This window comes from Naegleria fowleri, assembly GCF_008403515.1.
Source record: "Naegleria fowleri strain ATCC 30894 chromosome Unknown tig6, whole genome shotgun sequence".
Lineage (NCBI taxonomy): Eukaryota > Heterolobosea > Eutetramitea > Acrasida > Naegleriidae > Naegleria > Naegleria fowleri.
In genome coordinates this window covers 365,470-383,747 of record NW_025407938.1, presented here as the reverse complement: position 1 = coordinate 383,747, position 18,278 = coordinate 365,470, and the positions used below count along the sequence as shown (strand labels likewise).

General features: G+C 36.0%; 9 protein-coding genes across 9 annotated transcripts; 6 read left to right on the top strand and 3 right to left on the bottom strand.

The window, feature by feature from the left end:
* Positions 1–16: 16 nt before the first annotated feature.
* FDP41_010435 (uncharacterized protein) lies at positions 17–2,587 on the bottom strand (the record flags this gene model as incomplete). Its single annotated transcript, XM_044700733.1, has 1 exon — positions 17–2,587. One exon carries the CDS (start codon positions 2,585–2,587, stop codon positions 17–19), a length of 2,571 nt encoding a protein of 856 aa, XP_044568083.1.
* A 1,137-nt stretch (positions 2,588–3,724) lies between these two features.
* Positions 3,725–5,730, top strand: FDP41_010434 (uncharacterized protein; the record flags this gene model as incomplete). The annotated part of the gene is made up of 3 exons (XM_044700732.1): positions 3,725–4,172; positions 4,232–4,243; positions 4,352–5,730. The coding sequence occupies 3 exons, from the start codon at positions 3,725–3,727 to the stop codon at positions 5,728–5,730; spliced, it is 1,839 nt and encodes a 612-aa protein (XP_044568082.1).
* Positions 5,731–6,086: 356 nt separating this feature from the next.
* On the top strand, positions 6,087–7,066 carry FDP41_010433 (uncharacterized protein; the record flags this gene model as incomplete). The annotated part of the gene is made up of 2 exons (XM_044700731.1): positions 6,087–6,706; positions 6,754–7,066. The coding sequence occupies 2 exons, from the start codon at positions 6,087–6,089 to the stop codon at positions 7,064–7,066; spliced, it is 933 nt and encodes a 310-aa protein (XP_044568081.1).
* Positions 7,067–7,465: 399 nt separating this feature from the next.
* Positions 7,466–8,954, top strand: FDP41_010432 (uncharacterized protein; the record flags this gene model as incomplete). The annotated part of the gene is made up of 3 exons (XM_044700730.1): positions 7,466–7,649; positions 7,757–8,064; positions 8,160–8,954. The coding sequence occupies 3 exons, from the start codon at positions 7,466–7,468 to the stop codon at positions 8,952–8,954; spliced, it is 1,287 nt and encodes a 428-aa protein (XP_044568080.1).
* A 328-nt stretch (positions 8,955–9,282) lies between these two features.
* On the top strand, positions 9,283–10,917 carry FDP41_010431 (uncharacterized protein; the record flags this gene model as incomplete). Its single annotated transcript, XM_044700729.1, has 1 exon — positions 9,283–10,917. One exon carries the CDS (start codon positions 9,283–9,285, stop codon positions 10,915–10,917), a length of 1,635 nt encoding a protein of 544 aa, XP_044568079.1.
* Positions 10,918–10,979: 62 nt separating this feature from the next.
* On the bottom strand, positions 10,980–13,421 carry FDP41_010430 (uncharacterized protein; the record flags this gene model as incomplete). Its single annotated transcript, XM_044700728.1, has 1 exon — positions 10,980–13,421. The coding sequence occupies one exon, from the start codon at positions 13,419–13,421 to the stop codon at positions 10,980–10,982; it is 2,442 nt and encodes an 813-aa protein (XP_044568078.1).
* A 487-nt stretch (positions 13,422–13,908) lies between these two features.
* On the bottom strand, positions 13,909–16,182 carry FDP41_010429 (uncharacterized protein; the record flags this gene model as incomplete). The annotated part of the gene is made up of 1 exon (XM_044700726.1): positions 13,909–16,182. The coding sequence occupies one exon, from the start codon at positions 16,180–16,182 to the stop codon at positions 13,909–13,911; it is 2,274 nt and encodes a 757-aa protein (XP_044568077.1).
* A 284-nt stretch (positions 16,183–16,466) lies between these two features.
* Positions 16,467–17,381, top strand: FDP41_010428 (uncharacterized protein; the record flags this gene model as incomplete). Its single annotated transcript, XM_044700725.1, has 1 exon — positions 16,467–17,381. One exon carries the CDS (start codon positions 16,467–16,469, stop codon positions 17,379–17,381), a length of 915 nt encoding a protein of 304 aa, XP_044568076.1.
* A 219-nt stretch (positions 17,382–17,600) lies between these two features.
* Positions 17,601–18,047, top strand: FDP41_010427 (uncharacterized protein; the record flags this gene model as incomplete). Its single annotated transcript, XM_044700724.1, has 1 exon — positions 17,601–18,047. One exon carries the CDS (start codon positions 17,601–17,603, stop codon positions 18,045–18,047), a length of 447 nt encoding a protein of 148 aa, XP_044568075.1.
* Positions 18,048–18,278: the final 231 nt, after the last annotated feature.

The following is an 18,278-nucleotide window of genomic DNA, read 5'->3' as shown; positions in this document are numbered from 1 at the left end:
CTGTCTTTGACATCCTTTACTTGTTCTCAAACCCGAGTTCAATATCTCCTTTAAGTTGCTTGGTCTTTAACCAATCCATGTATTCGGGAGTCATTTCGAGTCTGGCAATAGTGTCTGACATGTTTAACAAAATTTCTTTCATGAGAATCTCATCAACACTTGCGTATGTGGTTTTTGTCCCCTTATTCTTCATCATGAGCTCTGCAAATTTCTTTTTTCCTTCTGAAGACATGTTGATCTCGAAAGGCGAGAACGGCCTCAAGAAGTTACGATCAATATCATGCATCTCTTCTTCTGTAAGTTCGCCTTTCTTCATGAAAGTTTCTAACAGTTCGTAAAGCACCAAATTTTCGACGGAATGCTCGTTGACAGAATACATTCTAAAAATGTTTCTAAAATCTGGATCATTAATCATTTTCGTGAATTCTGACTCTTCCTTTTTACCACCACGAATTAAGGCAATAACTCCTCGAAGTAGTTCAATAATAATAGCATTTCCACCTGTGACCAAATAACACAAAATAAAAAGAAGTAAAAATAACGCTTTTGATACCACATTGGTTGTCGCGCTTGAAAATGTCATGTAAATAAGTGCAGAAACAACAGCTGTCAACAACATCATGGTCAAATCAATTCTCAAAAAGAAAGGGTCATCAAAAATAAAGTAATGAACAACACCCTTTTGTCTAATTTTCTTTCTGTTGACAATCAAGTCAATAATCAAACAAATGATACAAATAATTGAAAGTAGAATAATGAGTGAGGAAAACGGAACAAGAAACAATAATTCGACTTGCAAGTTGTAGGCAGAGAAAATCATGGCTCTCGATTCTCCATACCATGAAACATAATAAGGAACCCAAAGTAAAAAAATTACCGAACTAAGGATGAGAGTGAACACAAACGCCATAACTTTCGATGTGAGGAATTTGTTGATTCGAAGAGCTCTATCACTAATGACATACTTCTTGGAGGCAAATTTGTTCATGATCCAATACAGATTCTTCAAGTGATAAAACCTCAGAACAGTCACACAATAGGTGGAGAAGAATAGTGAAATGAACAAATTGGGGTAAATACCTGTGGATGCGAATGCAGCATCTGTGTGAAAAACATCAATGTACTGTCTGTTCCAAATAGGTTCTAAAAAGTAGAGAGGCAATAGAAACAACGACACAGGACCAACATATGGCAATAAAAGTCGTCTTTTCAGGACAATATTCTTTGTTCTTCGACGAACAACAAAAGTTGCAATAAATCCAACATAAAATAGGATGGCTAGAGCTGAGATGCAATATAAAATTCCATCTTTAAACATGAAATATTGATATGCATCGTAAAAGTTGTAATGAAACATTCCCAAATAATTGTTATAAGAACTATAGCAATATATGTCCATGAATCTGCTCGAAACATATGAAGGAGCGTCTTTCTTCCATTTCTCAAATTCTGCAATTAACAGAGTTTCGTTGAACGTATTGGAAGTGTCAAAACCTTCTTGTGAAAGAATTTTCTTAAAATCACTCGACTCTTGTTCATAAAGAATCTTCAATGCTCGCCAAAGAAATTCGTTTGTATAAGGAATATAGGGAACGTATGAAATGGGAAGAGCGAAATATGTATAGGCTTGGAGAGTAATCCATTGTCGAGCAGAAATATAGCCCATTCCAGTACTTTTTCTAAGAAGCGCTAAATGATACTCTCTCATTTGATTGAGCGTGGTGGAGTTTGTAATGTTGCATTGTAACATTGCAGGATAATGTAGAATTGGATTCAAAATACTTGTCTGAATGTCTTCCTTCAAAGCCTCGACAATTTGATGTTGTTGTGAGTCGCTTAATTGTGACCACAACTCTTCTTCAGTGACTTGTGGCACAGTTTTCAAAATTGTGACCGATGTTGCGCCGTTGGTTGGCAACAGTTGGACATAATCAGCAAATTTCAAATGATCAAAAGTTGAAAAGTTTGTACTGTTCAGCAATAAATTATTCTTAAAATTCAACAATAAATGATCCACTTGATTCATGGAGAGTGAAATGATAGGCACAAAAGCCCAAAGCGTATCCAACAACCAATGTTCATTCTCAAGTTTAGAATAGAATCCAATTGGTGAAACAACTTTCTTCTCAATGGTCAAAGTCTTGGACATTTGTGAACGTGTTTGTTGTTTCAAATTGTGAACAATAGAAGACCCATTGCCTTCTTGACCATTGAGCCATTCCTCATAATTCCAATCAGTAAAATTCCAAGATTCCATCATGTGGAACGCATTGTCCGTACAACATGCTCTCATTGAATCAAAAAGTTCATTGGCATGAACAAATTCCACCAAACTCTTTGTATCTTTCATTTCTGAGAGAGCACTTTGGTTATCATAGGAATTGAATAATTTTGGAGCAAGAGCTACTTGAGGAGAATGAATTTGAATGATGTGAAAGGGCATGGTAGTCGCTGATGGTGATTCTTTGAAAACATTTTCAGTAATTGTCGCTAATTCTTCGATGGAAATGGTTTCTATGGAGAGTGTCAATTCTGCATGTACGAGGAGGTGCGAGGAGAAAGATAGTACGAGCAATAATGCCATCATCGTGATGATTGACAGCAAAAGTGTTCGTGCTGTAAAAAAACACGACTGTCTCGTCAAAGATGACGATGAACACCACCTGTGTATCGAAGATGTGATTGGTGTCTGAATTCTGAGTTGAAGTGTGGTCATTGACACTTTTCCCATTGAAGAATCATCGTTCATCAACAACAAGTCATGAAAAGGATGATGAGGCACCTTTGAATCTGATCTTGAGGTAGAATTGTTTGTTGATGTTTGGCACCTGCGCCTCATTATCGATGTTTTTTTGAATCGAATCCAACAAGAGACGCCGAATATTAGATCCAAAAAGTACAGCCTCACAAGAACATATCCTTTTCAGATGGAGAGGAAACCCAAAGGGGGAAGCAATATTTCAAGATGAGGCAACGAAGTTTTCGTTTCGGAGGACTCATAGTTTCATAATCTGCTAAATAAATAATATAGTTCTTATCACATCAAGGACTAACACATACGATTTACATTGATGTTTGATGATTTAGGTTCTTGTTTTGATGCAAAGAAGGTCAAACCAACAATTGCTACTACGTAGCTCATGAAGCTCGAAATCATCGTCCGTGTTTGTAGGAAGGCTGTAAATTCCTTGCTGGCCACAACCAAAGAATGTTGCTGAACAACCCTTTGGAAACCCTCAAGATATAACGTTCGGCATGAAAGCCTTCTCTTCAGGTGAATTATATTATGTTTCGGCGTGTTTTTTATTGTTGTGTTGTTCAACACCGAATATCTTCCAAACTGGAAATAACTTATGAGACAAAAAAATTACAGGATGAGGAGAGCTGGCGAATACTTCTTCTTTTCAGTACTAGTTGTCGAAATCATTATGAAACAATTCAGTCAATATATTCATGAGTTCGCTTTCTGAATATGATTGAATCCAATCAAGAACACATTTTTGCAGATGAAAAATTTTCTGGAACTATGGCAGCCAACTGGTCCAGCGTTCGAATCCCAGGGGTTGCTGCTGTTATCGTGAGCAGTTTAAACACCTTTACTTCCGGGGTGCCTGCTAGGAAGTCACTACGTATCTTACGTTCGGCTTGTAAATATTGTACATAAAACCATCGAACAACGTTTATCATCGAATAAACCCATCCCTGAATTTTTGCAGATGAAAAAATGTCTTCTTTACAGCAGAAAGACGGTCATGATGATTCATCCTCGGAATTGATAATAACCTCTTCAATTCGAGAGGATGAAAGGATTTTCCAAAATAATCATCAAGAATCTGGTGATTTGCCATTGCATTCAAACAAAAGAAACGAAGAAGAAGAACATGATAGAATTGTATCCAATGATGATGACGTAGCTTATCGGGATGAAGAATCGGAAGGCTCTCATGGTCATTCTGAGAGTGGCAATAATACCCGAGAACCGGTGGACAAATGGAAAATGCTGAAAGATATAGGATGGAATATGACCATTGTTGGCTCAACATCGTTTAGAGGTGGCGTTGCTAACTTGATGAATAGATTTTGTGAAAAAGTGAATTGGTTAAGTTTTAATGAATTTATGGAGGTGTATATGATGTCACATTTAGTACCAGGAGCTAAACCATCACAAATTGGTATGTATATAATTGGTAACAAGTGAACGATATGATTATTAACTGAGGAATTTTTTAAGCTATGGGCATTGGTAGGTTCTAACCTAATTATTTTACTTGTGAAATTCAAAAATATTCAATTTTCACATGCTACCATTTGTTCTGATCTTAATATTACCTTCATCTTAATAATTCAAAAGCAATACCTAGATATGGAATTATTGGAGGAATTTTGTCTTACTTGTTCTTTTCGATACCTGGATTTATTTTGTGTCTTGCCATGGGACTGTTTATGTATGATTATGACAGCAAAACAGCACCACAGTGGTTCGTTCATGCTCAAAAGGGTTTGGCTTGCAGTGGTATTGCATTTGCTCTCCAGTCTGTGACAAGATTTTCTTCTCTGCTCGAAAGCCCAGACAAGAAGAAAGGAAAGAAGAAGAATGATTCGAAAGGAGAGTCAAACGAATTATTTCCATATATTTTACTGACAATAGTTGCTGTCATTACGATGTTATATAGAAAATCATGGCTTCTTCCTGTGCTATTAGTTATTGGTGCTATTCTAGGAATAATTTATGCTGAAATTAAGGAGCGATGGACTAATAGAATTTCCCATTTCGCACTCTATGACTTGTTGAACGTGAAAGAAAAACAATTCGAAAAATTATCATGGAGGAATCAACTGAGATTTATTGTACTAATTTTAAAGACATTCATTCCAAAGTATTCACGAGAAATGAAACAAAGACGAGTAGAGCTTGAAGAGGAACACAATGAGAGTGTAAATACAAGCACTCCACATGAAGACAACGAAGATGATAGAAAAAATCCTTTCAAATATTTAGCATCCTACAAAGTTGGAATTTCTCTTATAGTTCTATATTTTGTGCTGCTTGCAGTATTAATGGGAGGCTCATTTATTGTGGAGAGTATTCCATCAGGATTTACGACCACCAACACAGGATTGTCACAACCCACTTTTATCCACTCGTCTCAATTTCAATATCAAAATAATTCCGATTCCATAACATCAAAACGAAAGATCAATGTATGGACCGAATGGATCATTATGACCTCTTTCTTTTATCGATGTGGCTCCTTAATTTACGGTGGAGCTGTTGTAAACGTGGTCATTATTCGAGATGAAATGATAGAAAGAGGATGGGTTAATGAGGAACAATTTATCAATGGCTACAGTTTAACGAATGCTGCTCCAGGTCCACGTTTTAGTTTAGGATTTTACTTTGGAGCAATCATTGCTGGAAATTTGTTAAATGCTGGAAATAATTCTTCCCAAATTCCTTCCAATAATTCTACATCTATGCTTAAACAACAACAGTTATTGCTTCCAGAATTGGATTTGATGGACCAAAACGCCGATTCAATCATCACAACTGAGACTTCCACAACAGCTGAATACTCTGCTTTTTCGCGATATTTCTTACCATTATTCTATGGTGTGCTTGCTGGTATTGCATTCCACTTACCTGGATTTATTTTGTTGTTAGGAATTGTTCCATTATGGGGAACTTTGAAAAGCAAGCCAATTGTGCAAAAAAGCAATGGTTGGAATTAATGCTGTTTGCGTTGGTTATCTTATCAACAATATTGTGATTTTGTGGATTTCTGTTGTGGGAACAAGTGTTCCATTAGGAGCTGTCTCTTTACTGAGCTTTTCACTTGTGAATTGGATTGATTGCTATCCTCCCATTGTGGTATTTATTGGAGCCGCTGTTGCTGCATTGTTTGGATTGTTTATCCCACTTTAACATGTGTTGTGAAAATTATTGGCACCACCGTAATCATCATCAGTCGAAAATGCATTTAAATGTTCAGTTCCAAGTTCGTCAAAATTGTGTGCGGGGCTGAACATGTGAACTTGCCAAAGACAAAATTTAAACAGAGTATATTCTCTCTCCGAGATAAACAAAAATGATTAATTTGAATGATATTGCCAATGTTAAACTAAAACATGTGGAAAAACCTATCGAGAAGAGTTCTCTAGATTACAAAAAGATGTCTTCATCGGAATGTTCCATCTCTTGGCTTCAGCTTGAAAACGAAAATCTCTCTCGATATCGACAGAATCAAATATTGGCTCAATTGGATCAATGGATTCCTCTTGTTCCTTCGGAATTGACTTTTGATACTCTCTTCATTGACATTGAAAAAGATGTTGCCTTGTTATTCATTGAGTATCACGAAAAATTGGAATTATTTCACCAGCATTCAGTGGTACATCCGTCCGATCACACCTATTGCGAAGCAGACGAATTCGTCAATCAATTACTGAATTCCATGAAAAAAGAAAATTCTATTCAAAAACTGCAACAACAAATCGATGAATGTCGATTATGGAACAAACAAGTACGATCCCCTCTATTTTTCAAATTATCTTCAAGATCTCCAAAAGATGTCACAAGAATGAATGACAAGAATGTCGATGATTTATTTGAACAAGATTTGAACGATCATTACACCACCGAATTGAAAAAACAAATAATTCCAATAGAATTTTATCTTTCACAAGAGCTGCAACAAAACTTCTTCAAGTTCACTCTTCCAATGACGTGTTAGAATTAATGTTACGCTCCACAAGAGTGTATCAAGATTTAATTGAAACCTATGTTGATTTTTGGAATGAATCCTCTCCAACAAAGAATAAGATCGCTCTCCGTGAATGGGATCCCACCATTGATATAAGATTTGAATTAAGAACTTTTGTTGTAAATTCAAAGTTGAGAGCATGTAGTCAATATAATCATGTCATTTATGTTGAAGAATTGGAAAAGTATCAATTTGAAATTCGAGCACTCATTCACGAGACGATTCATTATTTGCAAGAAAACTTCTTTAAGGGCGTATTCACAACTTACGTGGCAGATTTTGTTATTTACCCAAAGTTTTTCTAAAAGATCCAACGGGAAGAATTGGGAGTAGATGATGTGAAAGAATTATCTCAAAGATCTTGTGGTGAATTTATCAAATTAATTGAACTTAATCCATATGAGGAATCCACAGGATCGTGTTTATTCTCATGGAAAGAGGATGCTCAACCATTACCGAGTCATAGAGACACATCAATGACATGCCAAGAGACAAACGAAGATGCATTTGAGTATAGATTTATTACCAAACAATTCGCAGAAGAACATTTATCTCAGCATTTGAAGAAAGTAGTGGCCGATGAATTCAAATACATTTTGTTGTGATTTATTTGTACCAGTTTGTGTTAATTGAAATGATGCAAATGAGAAAACCAGTTTGATTGGTCTGAATGAGGAATTCTACATTTTAGGAAATTAAAAAAAATGCCACCACTTCGTTTCATCGATTCCACCAGTCATCCTCAAGATTACAATCGTCTTCGGAAAGTTTGGAATGGAACGATTCATTTATATCCCAAGTATATTGTGCAATGTGAGAATGAGCAGGATATTGTGAATGCTTTGGATTTTGCAAAGACTCATGAATTGGAAATAGCTGTCCGAGGAGGTGAGTGAATGACCATGCGCATGCAGTACTTTGGAACCATTAATATATAATATGATGAAATGATTTGATGAAATCTTTGGAATTTTTTAATTCTTTGTTTCTTAAAGGTGGCCATTCAGTAAGTGGATTCTCAGCCAGTGATGGTGGTCTCTTGATTGATCTGTCTCTCATGAAGAGTGTGATTGTAAATTCTGAGCTCAAAACAGTCACAGTTGGAGGAGGAGCTTTATGGGGACATGTGGATGAAGCTTGTGATCCTTATCAAATGTTTGTTCCTGGAGGAATGGTCTCTCATACTGGAGTGGGTGGATTAACTCTTGGTGGTGGAATTGGATGGCTGTCTCGAGCCTATGGCTTGACATGTGATTCATTGATAGGAGCTCGAATTGTTTTATTAAATGGCTCCATTTGTAATGTCAGCGAAGAAGAAAATTCAGATTTGTTATTTGGACTAAGGGGAGGGGGAGGAAATTTTGGAATTGTTTCGCATTTACTTTCAAACTATATAAGGTTTCAAAATTGGATCATGGAGTTTTTGTTTATCCAATCGAAGATGCTCACAAAATTATGAAAACCTATTTTTCCATAACCAATCCTCTTAATAATCCTCATCCACTTCCTGATAATATTACCTTGTATTTGTTTTTATTACCTACACAAGTTTTAGTCATGTCACTCTATCATGAGGGTGATATTACACAAAATATTGACACAGAAGAGAGGTTTGAATTTTACAAGAACAGAGTGATTGAAAAATTATTTGCTTTTAATCCAATATACACTTCATTCACTGACAGCTATACATGCCTTCAAAGCATGTTTGACATTGGAAATAAGCATGGAAAACATTATTATTGGAAGTCTTTATTTTTTAACACTGCAATCTCAGAGGAGACACAAGAAGCTCTATTGAAAGCCATCAAAAAAGCTCCAGAAGCATCAACGATCGAAGTCATGCATTTAGGAGGAGCTATATCAAAAGTAGCCCACACTCACACAGCATATTACCAACGAGATGCCTTGTATGAAATTCATTCCATTTGTTCATGGGAGAACAACAGTCTCGATATTTCAATATTCAGAAATTGGGCTCAACAAGAGTTCTTTGACAACGTTTCCAAATACTCCTGTAACATTAATGGCTATATTAACACAGCTCAGCAAACGAAAAACACAGAAGGATTTTATGGAGAAAACTATGCAAGACTTGTCCAGCTTAAAAACAAGTACGACCCTCAAAACTTGCTGCACCGAAATCACAATATTCGACCTTCTTTCATTGTTTCTGATGATGTAGAGAGATAAATCCTACTATTGACCAAAATATTGCATTTGATTAGGTGTCAAATTCGATGAAAAGATGTCATCTCTGACAGTATATTGTTGTGATATTCATTGGAAACTTTTCGCAAGATTTGAACAACTGGAGTGATGTTCTCCAAATGATTGATAGTAAGGATTACATCCGTTTACTGTAAAATCCAGACAACAATAAATCGGTTGTTGTTGACTACGGCCGTTAACAGCACTTTTAACAACATTGCACCCTCATTGACTTGATGGAGTCATCACTCCTCATGATCGTGTCGAACACGTGTTATTTGATTTCTTTCGAACAAATTCAAAGAAAAAAATGGGTCAATCGAATTGGTGGATTGCCACCACCACCAACACCACCACTTCGCAACAAGTTTTATACTCATCGGGATCATCGAGTAGCGGAGTACAATGGACACCAAAACCTCTGAACAAGTGTTCCGCACAAGATTTAATTGCTCTGATGGAACATTACAAATTTTCTGAACGTATCAATTATGACATGGACGATAAGATTAAAACACATGATTTGGGAGGTTATGAATTTACCGATCTGGCAAGCCATGTGGCTTTAAATGATGAAAATAGAATGAGACAAGAGAAAGAGAGACTGATCGAGCATCTATCAACGAAATTACAAATTCCCAAACATGTCGCAAATGCATTTATTTCAGAGGTCGTTTTGGAAAAAATCAAAAACGACATGAAACAGTCACAAGAACTTGTGAACACCAAGACAACAAGTGAAAGTACATTCGAGAAGTATAGAGCGACAGTGATGCCTCGATCGATGGATTCAGATAGTGGAGCAGTCTCTTCAAGTAATAATAATATGAAGGTTGTTGATTGTTCAACTTTCAATGTTGAAGACGTATTTACTGACTCGAGTCTCAGCGATTGGGAGAAGAAAGGAATTATTCTTTTTAAGAACAAGTTAAAAGAATTTGAAAAATTGCTTCTCTCTCGCAATAATACACTACAAGCTCAAGGATACACTGGAAATTATGATGCCGATGCTCAAAATTCTGTGTGTGAAGATCGATTCATGTACAAAACATTTGGAAAACCAATTTTAGCAAACAAGAAAAGAAGAGATATGAGTAGTGCGCCCTTTATTGCTATTAAATTGGTAATTTCAGAATTAGGAGGCAATTATTTGGAAAAATTTGCAAGACAAATCATTGCAAATGCTGTCGAAACAGAATTTGGAATTTTGCATACAGGAATACTTGTTGGAGAATGGAAATTTGATTGGTATGACAACTCTATTGTGGCAGTAAGAATGGACAAGAATATTAGCTCTTCAAATTCAATTTCTGTAATTGATTTGGGGTATTTGACTCATTTAGATCAAATTAAGAATGCATTCGAAAGCGTTGCTAAAGTGTGTTGCATTTATAATGCAACCAAGACGTATAGTCAACGCAATTGCAATTGTCAACACTTTGTGAAAGATGTTTTAGATGCTATTGGTGTTACAAAACCTTCTGGAGGTTCGTTTGACAAATATTTCGAAGATCTCAAGAAAGGTACTACAAAGAGAAAGTATTACTATTCAAATACTCTTCAATCGATGATGGAGTCCAATCCAAAAGCAGAACAGTACAAAGAGTTTTATGAAAGAACAGAAATTGAGTTCAAAGACAGAGTTACCATTGACCTATTTTGTCACTGGATCGACTCATTGAAATATTTTAGTACAGAAGAAGGAAAGATTGATTTTCGGTTGTTAAAAGCTTTTGACAGAAGTTTCTGCATTTCAGGAATTTCACAAGGTCTATCTGTGGTTGATTATTCAACTTCATCAGGCATGAAAAATCAATCATTCTTTGGTGTTCGAGGAGACCCAGAAGAAAATAGTATTAAGAGGATCGAATACAATGTCAGAGATCTATACATTCCTGTTCCCAATCCTAACAATAGAAAAGCTCGAACGATCACAAATCTGTAAACTTTTTTCGATTCGATTTTGGAAGCATGCTCTTGATAGACAATTTATGAAAAAATGATCAATTATTGATTATTATTATTGGAATACTCGTAGGTTGGTCGTAAAGAACTCCACTCGTAATACCACGACCTTCCTGGATATAATTTACAATTTTCCTCACAACACTTTTTGGTGTTTTGTCCATCCACAAATTTAGAGGTGTCAATCGGTTTAGTTCCATTTTCGGATAGTTCATTTAGAATTCTTTCGAATCCAGTGTAGTGCTCTTTCGCTCGCTTCTTGAAGATCATCTTTAACATTAAATCTGGATTAATTGGAAGCATCATGTCACTGTACACGACATGAACAATTCGTGTTAAATTCTCATTGACCTTATAAAACATGTAATAAAAGAGACCCTTGCCTTGAACTTCACCTTTGTGATGTGGAATTTCATTATCATCAAATTCAGCAGAGTGAGCCAAAAACATGTACATTCCAATAGGATCTTTGATGGCTGTGTAAACATATGGAACTTGTCTCTTTTTGAGAAGCGGCAGCAAATTCAAACTGTTCGAAGCAAATTGTAGAGAATAGGGTGGTTTGTCAGGATTGTAAGGACATTGACTCGATCCAACTCCTGTTGGTTGTCGACATCCTGGAACAAATTTGTACATTTCATGTTTGGTATTGGCCATCTTGTCAAATTTCTTTGAAAAATCAGCGTTGCAATAGCATCCCCATATGACTTCCAAAGGGTGTGGAATGTGAACCACTATTTTAGCCAATTTCATACCTTTCATACTTTCATCAAATGAGTAAGATGTTTTTGAAATGTAAGCTTGAGTGAGATATGGCTTATCCTTGTTCAAGATGCATTGCCAATCGGGTGTGTCTTCTGCAAGTGTAAATCCAAAATAAATGTAATCATCAGTGATAATCTTATTTTTCAAATCTTGTGGCTTAAATCTCAAATCTACTTTATATCCCTTTGAAATATCCACAGCAATACTTCTTGTATATTTCACACCTTTTTCTTTCAAAAACTTGTACAGCATGTCAGAACGAACAAATCTAGGAAATTGATCTAATTTTAAATCTAGGTTGACTGAGAAGAGAACTTGTCCAAATATATAATCTGGTTCTAGTTGTAACAAAATTGTGTTAAGAAATGCAGGTAAACAACCAAGTTTTGAATTGCTCAAATATGAACCTGCTGATGCTGTTGATGGACTTGAAACAGCACTTGAAACTGAAGCATCTGAATTGCTAGAAACGTCACTAAAACCATCAACATTTGAAATGAGATCATAATTTTCACATAAAAGTTCCCATCGATCCAAAATTTGCTTTTGAGTAGCGCCCAAATTCAATTCCTTTTCACATCCAATAGTAAGGAAGGTTTGCACCATGTTTTTCGAAAGTTCAAACAAGTGCTTGATATGTTTCTTCATTAGTTTGATATTATTCATATTTTTCACGGTCTGTCCATACAATGAAGATGATTGTAAGGTGGCATTTGACAGTTGTAAAGCAGTGACCATCATATCAAAAGCACTATTCGCCGAAGTTGGTGACAGAGCAATGTCACCTCCTGTAAAGTTATTATCACTTCTTTCACTTATACTATTTCTTGAGAAAACTTCTAAAGCAGTAGAAACAAGAAGAGCATTTTGAGAAGCCAATGAAGATCTCGATGTTGATGGAGTGTGTGGCACTCCTCCCGTCCATCCTCCCAAATCTTTCAAACTCTTTTCATAATCTGTCCTGTATTGATCCAAAGAGTTCATAAACAAAATTGGTTCTTCCACGTGACACTTTTTCAAAAAATCACAAAACACTCTTCTCAATTCTTTATCCTTGATGGCTTCTTCATAAATGACCATATAATTGATGGGATCGAAATTTCCTGATTGTCGATTGGCTGCTTTTGATGTACTGGTGGTGGAATTCATAGTTGTTGAAGAAGCACTCGAATGGTTACTGAGCCCTCCGAGTGATGATGATGCAGTCAAGAACGACGTGTCCACATGTTGTGGATGATTATTTCCTAATGCTAATGATGAGGGTGATAGCTTACAAGAGTCAGCTGAAAAGGATGAACTGCTGCTTTCATTTGGATCAATTCCGAGGAGAGAAGAAGAAAGATTCATTTGTCGTCGATCCTTTCCATGTATTTGTTGTTGTTGTGAGATGGAGATTTTTAGACAAGTGGGAGATGTTGCTGATGAACTTTGAAGAGAAGAATTGACATGAGAAGGAAGAGAAGTGGCAAAATGATTCGAGTGACCGACACATGTGGTAATTTGTGAGTCAACAGCTGCTGTTTGGAAGGTTCCATGATGCATGCTGTCAAGCCCATCATCTTCATCATCATCTAAAAGATAGGAAAGCATGTCATTGGGTGATTGAAGGTCAGCAATGTTGCTGCTACTTGGTGTGTGTTTGATAGGAAGATGATGATGTGATTTGAGAGCGGTGTCGTTGGTGGTCAGTGTTGTTGTTTCTGACGTGGGGTCTGTCATGATGTAAGGCAATACAAAATGTTGTTTGGGGTGACACAATTTTTTTGTTTTTGCTGTCTGGAGAGTTTTGACAAAAACGTGCTGAACAAAAGTGAACGACAAGTGACACGTTAAGATGTGGTGCTGCGTTTTTGCCTTAGGGTTGAAAAAACCAATCGTTTTGGGAAAGAAACTTGCCCTTGAAATTTGAGAGGAACTTGTTGACAAGACCTTTTCTCGTCAGTATCACGAAACAGCTTTGAAAAATCAAACCTCAAGTCCGGCACAATAACAAAACAGATTGACAGAACGACATGATCGAATGAAAATGCGACCATCAGCGCTGTTCAATCGCTAAAGAACCTTTGTTAGTGTTTGACATTTAAAGACCTTGATGCGTGGAATGGCACAGCTGCACAAATTCGAAGATTGATTGAAAAAAGTGTCATCGTATTGTTGTTGATGGGTACTATATCCATGTTTGACACATGTACATAGGGAACTTTGGTTAATTGTGCAATTTACATTTGTTAAAATTACAAAATGTAATGTTGGAGTTGTGCAAGTTGGCATTTCTAAGGTCGCAATTAACAAAGGTGGCATTTGTTAAATTGCAATTCATGAAATTGGTGTCATCAAGTTTGGTTCCTTCAAAATATGAATTTGAGAGATCGAGATCAGAAAAATCAAAGCCATCCAAGTTACATCCTCGAAAATCAATTCCTGTCACGCTTTCTGAAGCATGGAATGTATGAACATCAAAGAGGGCTCCATTAAGTTTGCACCCAGAAATGTTGAATCCATCATAGGAAACAGTTTTTAAATCACATCCGAATAGTATGGCACCGGTGAGATCAGTTTTTTTCAACGAGCATCCATCTAATTTGCAATACGTTAGATTGGCATGACTCAAATTGCATTGATATAATTTGGTCTTACTGAAATTGCAGTTTGAAAGATTGGCATGTGAAAAGTCACATTCAGAAAAATCTAAATTTGATAAATTAAATCCAATGAGAGAGCATTTGGAGAAATTGTTTCCCTTCAGACTGGAAGCATTTCGAAGTGTTTCCTCATTAAAGGTTGAACCTGAAAACGAGCATTGGTTAATAATGTATCCACTTGAGAGAGCCACTTGTGTAAGATCTGTGCCATCAAATTTTGTGTTTTTGAATGTAGCCTTATCGATGTGACATCTTGTGAGCTTGGAATGTGAAAGAGTAGAGTTTAAGAATTCAGCTTTTGAGAAGTTGGATTGAGAGAAATCACAACTTGCAAAATTACATGTTTTGAATTTGGTTGAACTAAAATCACAAGACTTAAAAGAGCATCCTTTGAAATGAGTTCCTCGAATGTCCAAACCAGATAAATTACAATCAACGATTTCTGCATCAGTGAATGTCATGTTGTCAAATTGAAGTTGAGTTAAATCGGTTTTGGTTATCACCAAGGGCTTCTTCTGATACTTTGATACGCTGACAAGATGAGAAAATTCAGCCTGAGAAATATTTGAGTCAGTATCAATTCTTAATTCTGATGAGTTAGATTCACAATTAGTTATATAAATTTCATCTTTCAAGATGGCTTTCAGTCTATCAAGCCCAAAATATTCAGCCACATGGCTTAATCGTTCTTTGGTCACTTCACAATCAATATTCAACTTTCCATAGCGAAGCCAATGTAACACCAGTTTGAACATGCTCTCTTCGCAATCGATAAAGTATGAACCATCGCTACAGATTCGAAGCGGAAATTCTCCATTGAACATCTTTGCGATCACTGAGTTTGGATCCCGTGTGGTGTCCATGAGTACTGAAAGTGATGCTTTCATTCGCTTTCCTCCTACATTGAGCGTGACAGGTTTGGTTGACTTTTCCAACTTGATTCTATGAAGGGTAGTTTCAGCCCATTTTCCTTTTTCTGTATGAAGCTTGGATGTGAGCATTTCAATTTCTTCTTTAACTATTTTACAATCTTGCTCCAAATTTTTTTCTTGTTCGAGAGCAGTTTTCAATTCATTCTCGAGTATGGTTTTCTTTGAAATATATTCTTTTTCCAAATCTTGCTCTAATTTTGTCTTAATTTCTAATAGAGACTGCGATAATGTAGACTGTTGTGAAGTTACTGAAATGACTTCGATTTCACTGCTTCGATGGATGCCACCATGATCTGAATGTTTAAAGAGAGGATTTATAAATTCTGTCTCTTCATCGATTTCCTCGTCATCATCAAAAACGTCATTCCATGCATTGGGAAAAACTTCTGCAGAACTCGCAAATAAATTCTTCTTTTTCTTCTTTTGTGACGGTTTTTTCACTTTTTGATAATCTTCAGTTAATCGACGCGACTGTCGAAAGGTCGATGGTGATGGACTACTGGAGCTGCCGTAATACTCACCATCATGATCATCACCTTGTTGTCCAATAGTAGTTCTCCGAAAATATTCAGAATTGTAATTGATTGGTAATCCATTGCTACCGACTTGATAATTTAAAATTGGAGGACTTGCCGTGAGAGAGGGTGAAATTTGATCATCATCGGAAGGAAAATCTGAAACATGGTGATGATGATACCCAATGGTACGTCGGTTCGATAATGATGAGTGATTTGCACCAGTCATTGTACTATTAGTCGTAGTAGTGGTGGTAGTAGCACTAGTAGTAGTAGTTGATGGCTGTTGTTCTCCATCAATGATAGAATCCTCATGTTCTGCTGCAGAGGCGGAAGGAGAGGTTAAACCAATCGTGTTTTTGAATCGTTGCAAATTGATTCGATTTTTCATTTTTATTTGTGAGACTAATATCTACAATGAACCTTTGGGAGGATCTTTATGAATCACTTTTCTGTTGTTTCAATCATTCATGGACCTCCACAGACTCGGCCACATCACATTTCAAGAGTGATCAAGGAATATAGAAAGAGGATGTCGAGCTCGAGAGGACATTGGAGCTAAAAAAATGGTAAAATTACTGCTGGTGGATTTTTCATTTCATGATGAAGCATTTCGAAAAGTCTACTGGAAAAATTCAAAAAGCAAATGAGAAAGAAGAGTAAAAACCCTTCGGAATGAATTTTGAATTAATTGATACGTTGGATAGCTCTTCTATTCAAGAGAATAATGCTTTTCAACCCTGTCATATTACTATTTCATATCATCACTCTTGTGTTTTGATTAGTCATCAACATTATAATAGCATTCATGTATTTGATTTAGATACAAAACAATTTAAATTAGCCATTCCTTGGAAATGTCCGAAATATTTGGTAATCGAAGAAAATTATCGTCATGATGCCTTGATTTTATCTTGTAGAATTTTGAAAGAATATTTCGTGTACAAGTGTGATTTAGGAAAATTATTGATTCGAAATGCATCCGAGAATGAAATAATGATGAATGAGGAGAATTCATATATTTGGAGGAGTGTTCCATTCTTTAGTGCAAATGGAGTGGCAATTTCTCGTGCATGTCATCAAGTGTTTGTATGTGGATCTCAAGACCATACACAATGTATTACAATATTAGATTTGAATTCAGGAACTGTTGTGTCAACTCTAAATACTCAAAGTTGTCCTGTTGGAATTACATTTGGATGTAGTGGTAACTATTTAGATGAACTCGACTATGTAGAAGATCTTTTGTTTGTGAGTGAAATTGATTCCAATGATATTATTGAAGTTTTTGAAAAGAATAACAACAATTCAACAACAATCAATGATCAAATGTATAAAGCCAAGAGGCTCACCTTCGATAGAGCAATTTACAACGCATGTGAACTAGTATTTGACAAAATATCGAAACGTTTAATGGTTGCAGACTCTGGAAACCATCAAATTCTGGTTTTTGATATGCTTGGACGTTGTATCCACGAGTTTGGAGATGTATCTCAATTTAAGTTTCCATCTGGAATGGTTTTGAATGAGCAGAATGGACAGGTCCTAATATGTGATAAGCATAATCGAAGAGTATTGATTTTCAAATAGTTATTGTGTTGTATTTGGAAAATTTCCAAATATTGAATGTTATAGATGGAATGTACCATCAAAAATACACAAAAGAAAATGCTTGCAAGACAAAGTTTGAAACAAGTAGTGCGACTGTACCATTCAACTCATTGGCGCTCCTCCTCTTGCCTTCTCACTCACAACTGCTTTACAACTTTTCAACAGAACATTCATCAAACTTTTGAAAATCATCACCAAATGATTTCTAATTTAAAAGATCCTTCCTCCATTCTCTTCACTGATCCAATGAGTGGAATTCCACTTGTATTCAACCCATGTTCTAACAAAGAATCAACGAATGACATTATCAAACACAATTTAAAGTTTTTCAGTGACATGCAAGTGGATGGACTTTTTCAAGAACTGTGTCAAGAATGGCTAGACGAAAACATGAACACCTCAACAACAACAACTGCAACCAATCAAGACACAATTCCATCCTATGAAATATTGAGAAACTTTTTGGCAGGTATTGGAATTGAACAGGAAGTAATTGAAAAGAACATTTCTGCGTTACAAAAACGAGAATTATCCTTTACGGAGGGTAAGAAAAGTGATAATTCCACTCATAACAATCACTCTCTCAACGACTTGTTTACTCAATATAAGGCATTTCCTTATATTCAAATAGAGTGGAATGAATAATTAAGGATGGTTGTAAAATAAATGCAAGAATGGTACCGATGTTTAGATAGTTTTTTGATCAGATATAGCCTGACAAATAATTATTTACACCATTCAGAAACGTGCACCCTTTCTGAATGAGTTTCCTTTTTGAAAATACTGCCCACATCAAGTAAATGATGACATTTGACAGGTCTTCTTAAAACAATCTATTTTCCAAAAGAACATGTCGTTTTCATTGATCAATGCGAA